Source organism: Macrosteles quadrilineatus, unplaced genomic scaffold (genome assembly GCF_028750875.1).
Source record: "Macrosteles quadrilineatus isolate MER2022 unplaced genomic scaffold, UCM_ALF_1.0 Scaffold_3__2_contigs__length_128488019, whole genome shotgun sequence".
Lineage (NCBI taxonomy): Eukaryota > Metazoa > Arthropoda > Insecta > Hemiptera > Cicadellidae > Macrosteles > Macrosteles quadrilineatus.
Window position 1 is genome coordinate 69707856 of NW_026542596.1, and position 15506 is coordinate 69723361.

General features: G+C 38.1%; 1 protein-coding gene across 1 annotated transcript in view; it reads left to right on the forward strand.

The window, feature by feature from the left end:
* Nucleotides 1–15506, forward strand: part of LOC128989287 (RING finger protein 17-like) — a 199596-nt gene that overhangs the window by 153093 nt on the left and 30997 nt on the right. Inside the window, exons 21-25 of the mRNA XM_054411166.1 lie at nucleotides 574–724; nucleotides 2913–3125; nucleotides 4696–4850; nucleotides 11588–11657; nucleotides 13863–13904. Coding sequence (XP_054267141.1) covers nucleotides 574–724; nucleotides 2913–3125; nucleotides 4696–4850; nucleotides 11588–11657; nucleotides 13863–13904 — 631 coding nt within the window. The remainder of the gene's footprint in view (nucleotides 1–573; nucleotides 725–2912; nucleotides 3126–4695; nucleotides 4851–11587; nucleotides 11658–13862; nucleotides 13905–15506) is intronic.

A 15506-nucleotide genomic window follows, 5' to 3' on the forward strand; every position in this document is an offset into this window, starting at 1 on the left:
GCCTTCATTTCGAATTATCAAAAGTTTCGATTTATCAAGTGTTTGAATTAGCAAGAGTGGACTGTATTTCTTATAGGGAAACCCGACCTTTAAGAGGGTCTCACGCCCTTAAGAGTAGAAAATTTAAAATTATGAAACCTTATTGCAAAACTACATATTGAGACGAATCATTTGACACCTTAAACGTTGAAATTGGTCCACAAATAAGGGAGGAGTTGCGTTAACAAAATACGGCTTCACGTATTATATATATATATATATATATATATATATAGATTCAAATTCTTTGTATAACCTGTTTGAAAAAAGTGGTTTCCAATAAATAATAATAATTTTGTATAGCCTACTGCAGTTAAATAGGTAAGATTTAAGCTATACCATTGGCAATTAAGTATAAATTTCTGTACAATTGTACATAATTGTTGGATGTCTATATAAAAAACGTTTTTTTTTCTAGGCATTTTTTTACAGTTAAAACTGTTTCTGTCATATGCTATTAAAAAAATTTAAGAATGGAAGATTGAAAGTTAGTCGTAGAAGTTTTAATAGAGTATCCTTGTCGGAATTTTGCAGGCTTGTTAAAGAGATGACAGAGTTCTACAAATCAGACAACAAAGAAGAGGAAAGAGATTGGAACGTGCAAGATATTTGTGCAGTTTTAAATCCAAAGGATGACAAGTGGTACAGAGGAGTGATTACCGAAACATCTCACACAAATTTTAAGGTAAGAACACCATTGACTGAAATGGAGAACGTTAAATTATTGATCTTTCTAAAGGTAGGTTACAGTGCCACATCCAGGGCTCAAACGTTGCAGTAGGAAAAAATTGTACTAGGTATTTAATTAAAAATGGCTTTGGTTATATGCAAATAACTTAAGAACCTCAATTATTGGGAGTAATTGTAGTGATGTGGGATCATACTAGGGATGGTAAAGTCTCAAAATTTTGGGAAATTTTAAATCTCGTTACACGAGATGAGATTTCTTTTTGGCCGAGATTTTTATCGAGACGAGAATAAAAAAAAAAAAAAAAAAATTAAAAACTCCTGCAGAAAGTCAATGCAATACCCGCAATACAGGAGCGTGTTGTAGTTGCGTTTCCATTGCGAAGGCGTTCTTATTGAATTAATTCTTTAAATGTAAATATTACTTTTATTATTTTAATAATATTACTTTAATAACATTTGAGAAGTTTTGTTAAGTGTAAGCAGTGTGAGGAATGTTTTATTACTATAAAAAGTCAAAACAAGTACCTAACTATTTTATAAAAATTAATATTGCTTTTATTTTATGATTTATTTTATTTTAGGATAAGTTTAACTCTATCCTAACTGATATCACTATGTTTCCTAATCGTAGGCATTTTTAATAACTTAGGCGTGATTAATAAAAAAATGTTATGCTGATGTTTTTTAATAAAAGATTGTAAATATGCTTGCCTATTATCATTATTTTTGTATTTAAACACTCATCTAACAATGTTACAAAATCAGGTAAAAATTTTGAACGTGCATTTCCCATTGTGTATGAGAAGGGAAATCCCGTCTCGATCTCGTCTCGAAATTTTATGAGAAATAAAAAACCTCGTCTCGTCTCGTCTCGAACTAAACATCCAATCTCGTCCATCCCTAGATCATACCAGAATCAGAAAAATAATGCACTAGAGTCCTGTTATTCTCTATCAAGCACAGGTCATTGTGACCCATGTGATATTTTTATTTGATTCATGTAATGCTGCAAAATTTTGTTGTTGTAAATAAAGAGTTTTCTCTCTCTCTCTCTCTCTCTCTCTATTCCGAACCACCTGTTAGGAAACAACTGTTGCTACATTTCAATTAAAAACAAAGTATGCAATCTGAAATTACTAACCATGTTGTCAAGCTTACCTGGTAACTGTGTGAATTGTGTGTGAAACCGGGAAATTTGGAATAACCAACATTTGCTTATGGCCTAACATTCATTCATTAACAGCAGTCCATTGGTTCTTTTGAAAGGTTATCTTAAAAAGTAAGAAGATTTCGGTGTTTAACTCAGTGTTTTTGTGATCGTAGTAGTAGAATATGACCATTTATAGCCATAAAAATACTTTGTTTTAAAATTGTTATTAAATTTTACTATTTGTCTGCATACTTTGCATACTAGGATTGCAGGATCATGAATCCTGTAGGGATCACTTTTCCAATTTAAATTTGCTTACACTGCCATCTATATACATTCTTTGTAATTAAATTTGTATAAAAAACAACCCCTTACAATTTTTTAGCTATTCTCATCCATACAACACGAGGCACAAAAACAACCTAGTCACACCTCAAATCAGACTTTCAAAAACTTTAAATAGCCATCTTTACATCCAACATATTTTCTTCAACAAGCTACCCACTTGTTTTCGTGAACTACCTTTAAACCAATTTAAAAGAAAAATTACTGAGTTTTTAAAATCAAAAGCATTCTACATGCAGGAAGAATTTTTAAATATTGACATATCATGTTTAGTTTAGATTCTAAATAGGATATTGTATATATTGAAATTTATAGTTGATGTATGATCTATTTTTAAGTACTATTGTAACAATGCCTATTACAAAATGTTATGTTTAATGGCTGCAAAAAATCCTATTGAATCTATTGAATCTTTGAATAATTTTGGTAATCAGAGTGGTGTTTGGTCCCAATTACTTGGGAATTATTGGACTATGGCTTCATCTAGCCTGGAAGACGTAACTCTAAGTCAGCTTACTATCAGGATAACATCATCAGATTTTTAATGGCTGGATTTGATCCTGTATGACAATATTTTTTCTTAAACCATTAATCTACTGTTAAAATGTATTGGTAAATGGATGTTTTTTTTTTTGCCTAAACCACTTACCCACTGCACAACATTTTAATAACATAACAATGTGTTTAGGTTTACATCAAGGACACAGTTGCATTGGTTGAGGCCAATAAGTCTATGCTACGGACACTGGAAGAGAAGTTTTTCTCTGTTCCGGATGGATCCCACAAGGTTCATCTTGGATCCCTCAAAGTCCCGGCTGGACTTAAAATGTGGCCGAGTAGCACAAGTGACTATTTGCGTCTCCAGATGGAAGAGTCGGAGGCTCTATACATTGAAAAACTGGTACACAATATTTAACATAAGTTTAAAGTTGCTGTTTTTAACATACAGTAGAGTCCCGCAAACTCGGCACGCGATAACCTGGCAGTCTGGATAACTCGGCCATCACCTGGCTTAGAAAATTAGTGATTTTTTGAGTCCGCGTTATACATGGACTCAAGCCAGCTCAAAATCACTCGAAACTCATACCAAGAATTTTTTGCACTATATCTGATGACTTAATACTGGCTTGTAATATAAATAAAAAAAGGCAGTTAAAAAGCTTAAAAAATTGTATTATTTTTATTTTTTACCCTAGTTCCTGATAACCTGGCATTTCACAAACTCGGCACCCAGTCCACATTACGCAGAGTTTACTTGACTCTACTGTATAACTTTCAGTATATGTGTTACAGTATATTGACCATGTCTATTGCATGATTGTTGTTGTATGGACATTATTTTTGACTTCTGCGATAGTGGAAAAATGTTGACCATCTCCTGCTGAAAAAGAAACATCATCATTCTCTAAGATTCTAATCATCTCTCGAGGTCCTGTGGACAGTGTCATTGTCTCTTGTGGTCAAGGCAAAATCTTGAATATCTCCTGCTGTAACAGAAAAATCATCATCCTCTTCCGCAATCGCGGCAAGATTCTAGTCATCTCCCGGGGTCCTGTGAACAGTGTCATTGTCTTTTGTGGTCAAGGCAAAATCTTGAATATCTCCTGCTGTAACAGAAACATCATCATCCTCTTCTGCAATCGCGGCAAGATTCTAATCATCTCCTATGGTCCTGTGGACAGTGGCATTGTCTCTCGGGGTCAAGGCAAAATCTTGAATATCTCCTGCTCTAACAGAATCATCATTATTGTCTTCCGTGGTATGGGCAAAATCATGAACAACTCTTGCAGTAGTTAGGATTTTATTATTTTCTTTCTCATTTTAAGATACAATTTTGTAATTTATCTCAAAGCCATTTTGAAGAGCTTGAAAAAAAATAACTATATTGTAGTGATTTTTTACAGTTATTGGTTACGAACAAAATGTAAAAAAATTGTAAATTTAAAATTCTCATGTTATTCTTATGGAGAATACTGGATATTGTTATAACTTGCTTGTTTATGGATATATTTTGATAAAACTTGTCAAATTTATTTATTTCATACTAAGCTATTAATATTTTATTAAATAACCTCTTGATCAGCATTGTATGTGTCATTAATAAATTTACGGAAAGTAAATAAAAGAAACTCTTATAACACTTAAAACATATATTTACGCTTATACTGTTACTCACAAGACAGTAAATATACAAAAAAGATGGTATATATACATATTAGAATGCTGGTTTGATGCGGGGTTTGGTGGGAGTATTTATTTTCTTATTTTCTTTGTTGAATCCCAACTTTACTGGGCCTTTACATTTCTTTTATTTGTTTTATTTTTAGGAGATAAAAAAAATGTCCTCGTTCCTTCTCTTCTTTTATACAAAGTTCCCATTGGACCTATAATGTTGAAACTGAGAGCTTCTTATTACTTTTCAGGTCAAGCTTTGTTACTTTTCCATAAAACATATCTTTTTTTAATTCCAGGGAGATCGAGTGACCGACTCACTTCCTGTTCGTCTCTGGAGGAAAACCCAACGGCAAGGAGGAGCTCTTGAACCTGTGATTGATGTATGGTGCGATGTCAATGAATCTCTCGTCAATCTAGGCTTCGCTCTCTGGGACCGACCGACCAATGAGTTGTGAGTCCAGTTGTTAACATGAGAAGAGAACACAATAAAACAGAAGTTTATATGTACAGGGTGAGGCAGTGAAACGGCACGATTTTGTAAAACCACCAAAGATTTATTTACAAGTAAAATCATAATAGTTGAACATGGATCTCAAGTACAAGAGTGGAAATTAAAGATTTACCTTAAAAACAATCATTTTTTAAATATGGTGTCAGTGAGGTGTCGTCCTTGGTTTTGCACACATTGTCTAAGCCTGAGATGAAATTGTCCCATGACGTTTCGTAGCATCTGTACTGGAATTTTGTTAATTTCCTGTCGAATTCGCTCCTTCAGGTCTTCTTTTGTTCTTGGTGGATTTTCCTGGAAGACTTTGCACTTGAGGTAGCCCCTAAGAAAAAAGTCTGGTGCCGTCAGATCTGGTGAACGGGCAGGCCAGGGGAAATCGCCATTCCTGCTGATTAGACGTCCTGGAAATGCAAGTCTGAGCAACTCCATTGAGACATTAGCAGTATGGCTTGTTGCACCATCTTGCTGGAAGAGTGTTTCAGCATCTGGATCATGTCGATCAATTCCAGGCAGACCGAAAATGGTCAACATGTCAGCATAACGTCCAGAGTTTACCGTCACTGTGTTGCCATCTTCATCTTCAAAAAAATAGGGCCCCACGATTCCACGAGATGACATTGCGCACCAGACCGTTACTTTGTCAGAATGGAGAGGTTTTTCATGAAGTTCGTGCGGGTTATCTGAGGACTAATATCTGAAGTTTTGTTTATTTACGTACCCACTAAGATGAAAGTGGGCTTCATCACTCATCCATAAGTTATGCACTCGTTCAATAACGTTAAGCATTGACTGGCAAAAGCGTATACGGTTATTGTAGTCATTAGGTTTAAGGGCTTGCACTACCTGAATTTTGTATGGATGATAGTGAAGGTCACTCTTCAAAATCCGTCTTACTGATCGATTGCTGAGACCAAGTTCTGCGCTGTGCCGTCTCGCGGATCTTCGCGGACTTCGTCCCAACGCTTCGCGCACACGATTAATGTTCTCGGGTGTCCGGATTGTTTTTGTGCTGCCGCCTCTTTTCTTTGTTGTGCTAGCAGTAGCTTCAAAGTTTTTAACCCAAAGGAGAATGGCTTTCCTTGATGGTACGGGAGCCCGTGGCGGCAGGTTGAATTCACGACGAAAGGCGCGTTGAGCACCAACCAAACTATCCGCGTTTTTGTAATATGCCTTTACGGCATATGCACGTTGCGCACTCGACCAACGCTCCATGGCTACTGAAACTTCCACCACTCTAGACGCCCAAGGTCACTTCCCCCACTCTCGCAACCCCCCTCCGCGCCCGACAACGACTATCGAAATCGTGCCGTTTCACTGCCTCACCCTGTACAATCACACTCAAGTTGTTAAGCTAAGTTGCCAATCTTTACATCTTGATAATATATTTTAAAAGAAAACAAAACAGAACTAATTTTTTTTTTAAGCTAAATAGTAGTGATGGTCGGATCCGGATATCGGACTACCGGATCCGCCGGATCCGAGCTAGAACCGGCACCGGATCGGATCCAAAAAATGCCGGATCTTGGGCTGGATCCGGTTTTGATGGATCCGATTTTTTCAAATTTTTCCCGATTTTTTCCTAACACAAAGCTGTCTGTATCACTGTACAACCCCGATTTTTTACTAACACAAAAAGCTGTCTGTATCACTGTACAACCCCGATTTTTTACCAACACAAAGCTGTTTGTATCACTGTACAACACCGATTTGATTACTAAACACAAAGCTGTCTGTATCACTGTACAACACCGATTTTTTTACTAACACGAATCTGTCTGTATCACTGTACAACCCCGATTTTTTACTAACACAAAAAGCTGTCTGTATCACTCTACAACCCCGAATGTTTTTACTAGCACAAAGCTGTCTGTATCACTGTACAACCCCGATTTGTTTACTAAACACAAAGCTGTCTGTATCACTGTACAACCCCGATTTTTTCCTAACACAAAGCTGTCTGTATCACTGTACAACCCCGATTTTTTTACCAACACAAAGCTGTCTGTATCAATGTACAACACCGATTTTTTTACTAACACGAATCTGTCTGTATCACTGTACAACCCCGATTTTTTACTAACACAAAAAGCTGTCTGTATCACTCTACAACCCCGAATGTTTTTACTAGCACAAAGCTGTCTGTATCACTGTACAACCCCGATTTTTTACTAACACAAAAAGCTGTCTGTATCACTCTACAACCCCGAATATTTTTACTAACACAAAGCTGTCTGTATCACTGTACAACACCGATTTTTTACTAACACAAAAAGCTGTCTGTATCACTCTACAACCCCGAATATTTTTACTAGCACAAAGCTATCTGTATCACTGTACAACCCCGATTTGTTTACTAAACACAAAGCTGTCTGTATCACTGTACAACATCGATTTTTTTAACTAACACAAAGCTGTCTGCATCACTGTACAAAACCGATTTGTTTACTAGCACAAAGCTGGCTGTATCACTGTACAACCCCGATTTGTTTACTAAACACAAAGCTATCTGTATCACTGTACAACACCGATTTTTTTTACTAACACAAAGCTGTCTGTATCACTGTACAACACCGATTTTTTACTAACACAAAGCTGTCTGTATCACTCTACAACCACGATTTTTTACCAACACAAAAAGCTGTAGGTATCACTCTACAACTCCGATTTTTTACCAACACAAATCTGTCTGTATCACTGTACAACCCCGATTTTTCCCAGATTTTTTTACTAACACAAAGCTGTCTGTATCTATGTACAAGACCGTTTTTTCCCCGAGTGTTTGTCTCTTGATGCAAACAACTTATTTATTTATTTATTTATTTCCCAACGGATTGCACCTTTTTACAAAATATGTGTGTACAATTTAGATGGCATTTGCAATATTACTGACTAGAAAAGTAATAACAATGGTAATAACAAAGTGATAATAAATAGTAATAGCAAGTAATAACAAATAGTGATAACAATAGTAATAACAAATAGTGATAACAATAGTAATAACAAATAGTGATAACAATAGTAATAACAAAGTAATAACAAATATTAATAACAGAAGAATAAACTAAAAAGAGTATCAACAAAGAATATGAACAGCAAGTTTTAACGATGAGAAGACAAATGTGCAGATGTGCTGGAGTGTGGTTGCTCAAGTGATCAGGGAGACCTTCTTTTTGAACCGGAGGGGCTTCTCACCGAAGAAATCCAGTTGAGCAGCCGCCGTGCTACCAGCCTTGAGTAGACGGCTAATTCCGCTGTTGTAAGAGTAGTAGGCTGGGAGAAAGCGTCTGCTGAATATAGTCCTGGAGCGGGTGCCTCTGGGCGTGGTAATGTCGATACCACTCAGGATGTTGGGGCAATCGACAAACCCGTTAACCAGCTTGTAGAGCATGAATATGTCGGCATGATGACGTCGGAGTGACAAAGGCAGAAGATCGAAGGACTTCTCCACATCGTCAACCGGGGTAGTGCGGTAGGTAAAACCAAGTCTCGGTCCAAGCATCCGTATGAAGCGGGTTTGTATGCTCTCCAGTTGGCTGACGTGGTTCTTCTGGAAGGGAGACCAGATGATTGACCCATACTCCAGCAGCGGGCGTACCAGGGACTTGTAGAGCGTGATCAAGGTGAAGGGTGAGTTGAAATTCCTTGTTGATCTGAATATGAAGCCAAGCAGGGAGCTAGCTTTGGTTGTAATGTGGGCAATGTGCTCGTGAGGGTTGAGCGAAGGGGTCATTGTCACTCCGAGATCTCGTACCCTGTCCACTCTCTTCAGTGTAGAACCATTGAGGACGTAGTCATATTGGACTGGGGCTGCACCACCTTTGTAGGAGATGACGACACATTTCAAGACGTTGAGCTCCATGAAGTTTTCCTTGCACCAGGCGTCGATGTTAGTGAGAGAAAGTTGGAGGCGCTCAAAGTCAGAAGCCAATGACACCGAGCCAAATACCTTAATATCATCGGCGAACATGAGAAATTTGGTGAGGATGACGTTGCCAATGTCATTCATGAACAGGTTAAACAGCAAGGGACCGAGGTGGGACCCTTGCGGGACTCCAGATAGGACACTGAATGGCGTAGAAAGGCACCCGTCGTACTTGACTACAAGGGTTCTGTTGGTCAAGTAGCTGTTTAACCACTCAAGCAGGGCCCCCCCCACACCATATCCGGCAAGCTTTGCCACAAGGATGTTGTGATTGACCTTGTCAAAGGCTTTGGAGAGATCAAGGTAAACACAGTCAACTTGGAGAGCATCGCCAAAAGCGGCCATGACGTATTCTTGAAACTCCATCAGGTTTGTTACTGTTGAGCGTGAGCGCAGGAAGCCATGTTGAGAGGAGGAGATACATTTACGGAGATGAAAATAGAGGTAGTCCAAAACAATGCTCTCGTACACCTTGGCAACAGCAGAGAGAATGACAATGGGCCGATAGTTTCTGACATTTGAACGATCACCAGATTTGAAGATGGGGACGACAAAGCCACGCTTAAGGGCCGATGGGAAGATTCCAAGTGAGAGCAGGGATGTAAACCAGATAGCCAGATGAGGAGCCAAAATAGGGGCACAGTATTTAAGAACGCACGGAGGAATAGCATCAGGACCGGCTCCCTTATTAGGGTCAAGCGAGGCAAGTTTGAGTTGAACGTCTGAGGCTGTGATGACACATTTAGTGATGGAGAAGTTCCAGCCAAAGTCGAAGACAGGCGAGGGAATTTGGTTCTCCGTGAAGACGGATGAAAAGTAGTTTGAGAATAGTTCGCACTTTCCGGCAGCACACTCAGCTTCTCTACCATCAAATGATAGTTTAGCAGCAGGGGATGGACTGCTCTTGAGTCTGTTGACGTGAGACCAAAAAGATTTTATGTTATGAGGAATGTCGTCTTCAATTCTTTTTAAGTAGTCTCGATGACACTTGGTGGCTAAAGACTTGCACTGGCTTCTCAAATTGCGAAAACTTTCACGATGACGAAGATTTCCTGAGGTTTTAAGAAGTCGATGGGTGGCCTTCTTCCTTAAGACAAGTCGTTTTAGCTCCTCGGTAAACCAGGCAGGAAAGCTTGAGGATTGAAGCTGTTTTGTGGGTGTATGTTGAGATATGATTGAGCCAAGGTGGTCGCAGAAGTCAGAGAAGGCAGATTCGACATCAGGTAGAGAAGAAGGTGAAGGATAGTTAACGTTCTGCAGATCACGAAATACAGCGTCCAAGTTGCATTTTCTGAAGTCAGGTACAATCCTGACGTCCCTCGAGGCTGAGCGTTTCTGCAGCAGGATTGAGCAGGAGAGCGCAGGGTGATGAATGTCTTCGGCAACAAGAAGGTCGTCAGCGCGGATAACTGCAGTTGTAGGAGTAGATGAAAAAATGAGGTCCAGGTAGACACCTCTGCGATTTCGGATTTTGTTGATTTGGGAGAGGTTGTGAGTATAAGCTAAGTTGCGTAGGTAGTTTGAAGAGGAATCGCCTTCGCAGGAATCAAGCTCACCCCAGTCCGCTTCAGGTTTGTTAAAATCACCGAAGATAAGCACATCATCCACGAAGTTAGAAGATGAGAGGATATCCTCCACCACGTCACAGAAGTCGGCATAGACGATGGCAGGCTGGCTGGGGGGGATGTAGACAGAGCCCAACAAGATGCGACGGGTTCCAGAAGTACAGGTAACAAAGACGCATTCCGAGGAGCAGGCATGCAAGGGGACAAGTTGACATGCTAGGTGATCACGTACTGCTATGAGAGTACCACCACCACTGATCTTATTGCTCGTGGCCAAAGATCTGTCACATCTGAAATCGTTAAAACCAGTAAGGCCAAGTTCTGAAGAGTTCATGTCAGGTAAGAGATTCGTTTCAACCAGGGTGATAATATCGTAGGAGGAAGTTGTAGCACTGATTGAGAGTTCAGAAATTTTGCTTCTTAAGCCATTCACATTTTGAAAATAACAACTGAGGTGATGCGGTGCGCCGTTGGGAATTAATCGTTTTTTGAATTTTTAACATATATCGCAAGGCCATGTCTCGATGTTTGTATCTAGATGCAAATAACTTGTATGGCAAGGCCATGTCTCAGTGTTTGCCTCTTGATGCAAATAACTTATATGGCAAGGCCATGACTCAGTATTTGTCTCTTGATGCAAATAACTTATATGGCAAGGTTATGACTCAGTGTTTGTCTTTTGATGCAAATAACTTATATGGCAAGGCCATGTCTCAGTGTTTGTCTCTTAATTCAAATAACTTATATGGCAAGGTCATGTCTTAGTGTTTGTCTCTTGGTCCAAATAACTTATATGTCAAGGTCAAGGCCATGTTTCAGTGTTTGTCTCTTGATAAAAATAAATAACATATATGGCAATGGCATGTATCTTTCCGAACTGAATCCGACCTGATTTTTCGGTTATCTTCACACCTCTAGTTTTTAGTTCTGTACCTGGATGATAAGCTAACGGCCTATAATTTCGTCTCAAAAATATCCCGTTAGTATTTTAATCTCACCTGATGCTTCGTGATAAAAAATAATAAAAGTATGATTTAAATTGGCATCCTGTTAATTACGTTTTTTTTAACCCGCCCTTATGACAGTGTATCTGGATCCGGATCCGAAGATCAGGTACCGACATTTTCTTGGATCCGCCCATCACTACTAAATAGTAATTTTTTTGTTTTTTATTACTATTCTTTATGTTTTAGAATGCTCCACGATGATGGCAGTGACGGTGATACTTCTTACGTCCAGTCATGGCTGGAAAACTCTTTTCAGGTATTATATTCAGAAACATACAGTTTCCTAAGGATTTACCTTTTTGGTACTTTTTTAATTTTTGATATCGTCACAGAGCAGTATGGCACAGAGGAAACCATGTTATGGGAGGACCAAGCGCCTTCCGCTCCAGTATGTTGTGCCGGAAATATACTTGCAACATTCAAGGAAGAACCCAAGTGTTCTCAGTAACTAGTGCTAGACCACTTAAGTCTTAGTGTAACATTGAATGTTTCCTCTGTACCTTACTTCTTGTTTATCAATGACTTCATATTTATATAACAAAAGCCAATCGTAATTATCTACCTATTTTCTTCCACAAATTTCATCACTATTAAAAACAAAGCTTGTTCTGTAAAATCAATTTAGATGTCTTCTTACTCATTTGGAAATGTGTTTTATTGGGTTAATATCAAAACTAGACTTGGTATACAATCCTTTCAAAAACCCACATCATCTTATCATAGTAGTAATAATTGTAACTATTTCCAGTCTCAATAATTTAAGTGATCTTTTTTTCTGTTAATAATCTCAACATTACAATTTTGGACTTTAACCACCCAAAACCCAAATTGTAAAAGCATTTATGCTTACAAGCTTATAACTTAACCCTTTTAGTGCTACAGAGTCGCTGACAGCGACGATGTGTTTTTACGTTAAACTGCGAGCGTCGCTGAGAGCGACTATTCATATTTCCTACAGTACACATTGTTGCAATGGACTTATTGCGTTTGCGCTGGTGTTTGTTTTGAAACAAAGTTATTTGGGCGTAAGAGGATCGGCCTTAGATTGGGTCAGGTCATTCCTTTGGGGCAGAAGGCAAAACATAGAAATAAGGGCAGTTGATGAGGCTGGGTGCCTCAGGGCTCCGTCCTGGGACCAGTCCTTTTCCTTCTTTTTATTAACAACCTCTCTTCCTGCATAACCTTCTCAAAGTTATCCCTGTTCGCCAACTACACCTCTCTCTCAGTTTCTAGCTCCAATTTTCTAAATCTGGAACAAATTAGTTTTTTGGATGCAAACGCAATTCAATGGTTTGGCGACAGTTTATTGAAAATCAACACAGACAAAACACAGCTCATTAACTTCCGTTTATCAAATCATTCAAACCGATCAAACAGTGGGTTTAGTCCCCTTTTGGACGAAACTGAGGTCCACCCTACACCAAATGTCAAGTTCCTTGGATTGATCTTAGACGAGAATCTTAGATTTCAAATACATTTCAAAAAAACTCAGTTCTGGTATTTTCGTTTTGCGTAACCTCAGGAACAATGAGAATCTGGAGATATTGTTGACGGCATACTATGAGCTAATTTATCCTCACTTAGCATACGCCGTTCCTATTTGGGGTTGCGAGTGCCAGCAGACTAAAATGTTGTTTAAACTCCAAAAAATGGCTGTGAGAACTGTTTTCTCTCTAAAAAGGTGTAAATCATGCCATAAATATTTTTTTAATTCCAAAATTTTGACATTCCCATCTATTGACATTCTTGAATCTTTAACATTTGTGAAACAAGAATTTTCTAAATTTGACTTTTCTGTAAAACACCAATACACATTGCGCAATTCACATACATTACCAATTCCTAAACATTCAACAACATTTTTCAAGAAGCATTTACTGTACAATGGCATAACACTTTTTAACTCACTTCCACTTCCTCTTAAACTTGAACCAAACCTGCTAAAATTTAAAAAGCAATTAAAATCTTTGTTGATAAAGTTTACCTGTTACAGCGTCCAAGAATTTGTAAATAAAATCAGCTCGATGAATAGTGATGTAGCTTAAATATGTATATAGAACTGTATAGCTTTTAGTACTGCATAAGACCTCTGTAGATAGCTGTAATGATGACTTAGCCAATACAAATTGTACAATATTTTGTTAATTCTGGCTTCATAAACGATTTGATTTGATTTTATATATAAACATTTTAAGGAATGGTGTTTTTGGCGTCTGGCGGCATCAAAATGAAAAAGTAAATCGGTCCCGGGCCTAGGTCTTACCTTGCCACCTACGGTAATAACTACTTCCCTACAGAGAAATTCGCTAAAAAAGGGAGGTATGAGTTTTTTTTAAGAGCTTGCTTATTTGGTCAAAATTCTCTAGCACTTTTCAGCTAGCGCTGTCAGCAACTTAGTAGCACTAAAAGGGTTAAATAAGCATAAATTCTTGTAAGTAAATTTTTTTATTTCATGTACCAGGGCATTAATGAAGAAGAACCTAAAGACAAAACTCAAGCTGTGGTAAGTTTTGTACGAGTTTCCCTTTTTTTCAAGCGATTTGAATGCAACCTTTATTTTAGTAAAAAATCTAATTTGCATTAGTCTCTTGGTAGTTACTGAAGTAGTTATGCGTTTGTGTGTGTGTGTGTGTGTGTGTGTGTGTGTGTGTGTGTGTTTTGTGTTTCCAAAGCATAAAATTTACTTTTACACCTCGTTACTTCAAAAATAGTAAATGGAAGGGCATTTAGACAAAGAAGAAAATTTGGTAAAACCATAAAAAAATTGTATCTTTATCGACAGTTGATCAATTTTGGTATCGACACATTGCTATTTTTTTTACAGTTAACAGTTTGTTTACTTTTTCCCTTAGTTAAGCTTTTGGTTTTGAGTTTCCTAAGTAGGGGTGTGCGATGCATCGAAAATGCATCGAAATTTCTATTCGATTCGATTCGATGCATCGAATTGTGATTCGATTCAGCATGCATCGAAATCACGATGCATCGATTTGGCCTCGATGCATTGAAAAAGACCGATGCAGCGGTTAACTCCCGATGCAACGATTACGTCCCGATGCATATTTAAAACTAATTTAGGACTCCAAAATGAGTTTTAGAAAGGGAAGTGTCAATTATCGCTACCACCGATACTCGGACATTGCCGATACTAGGAATATCGGTATCAAGAATCGATTGCCAAACATCGATTTTGCCGATACCGACAGCCGACAGGGATGGATAGATATTTTATTTAACATTTATTTATTTGATATCTATTGGTTTAGTAATCACGCTCACAACTTTAGTAACCAACTTGTACACTATTTAGTTCAAAACAGCTAAAGGTTATTTTCAGCTGTTCTCTCTGCAGGCAGATGATATTGCACAACACAATACAATCTACATTTCAAGATGTCAGACAGTCAGAATTCAGTCTCAGACAACCGGCGTGCGAGTGTCCTCAACACGAAATTATACTAAAAAATGTCTGTATCAATAAGTCAGACCTTTAAATGTATTATTTTTATTTTTAGAACAAAATAAATAACCTAAACTTGTCTAAATGTTCAGTTTCATCCCTGCATTACGCATTATTAGAAAAATTCGATTCAATTACAACATCGAACCGAAGTCAGAGGGTTATTCGTATCGTAATCTACAACGCAGTGCGCGTGCGTGATTGGCTAAGTCGCTATGACGACACACGGTTGCCATGGCAACCTACAGTGCGCACTGAGCTCTGCGCCTTGTGTGTGAGGGAAGATTATACCAACAAACTATTTCAGGAATTCCATTTTGGGACGGATGAAAGATAAGGAAGAAACAAAAAGTGGTCACGTGTGCAAATGTAGTGGTCGAGACAATAAGGCTATAAACGAGTATTGTCGCGTCGTTGTTCCTTGTTTGTTTACTTTTTCATATTCCCTATCAAACGCCCTTATCTGCTATCTCTCTCTCCCCCTCTCTCTCTAGCGATGTACTGATTAAACAGATTGTGGTTGACGACTTTTCTAATTAAGATTCCCTTTGGTTATTTTAGTTCAATCAATCCCATAACCTTTCTATCGTTTATCAAAATAATTAATTAATCTGTTTTGTATTTTATTTCCTTTAAACCAACCCCTAT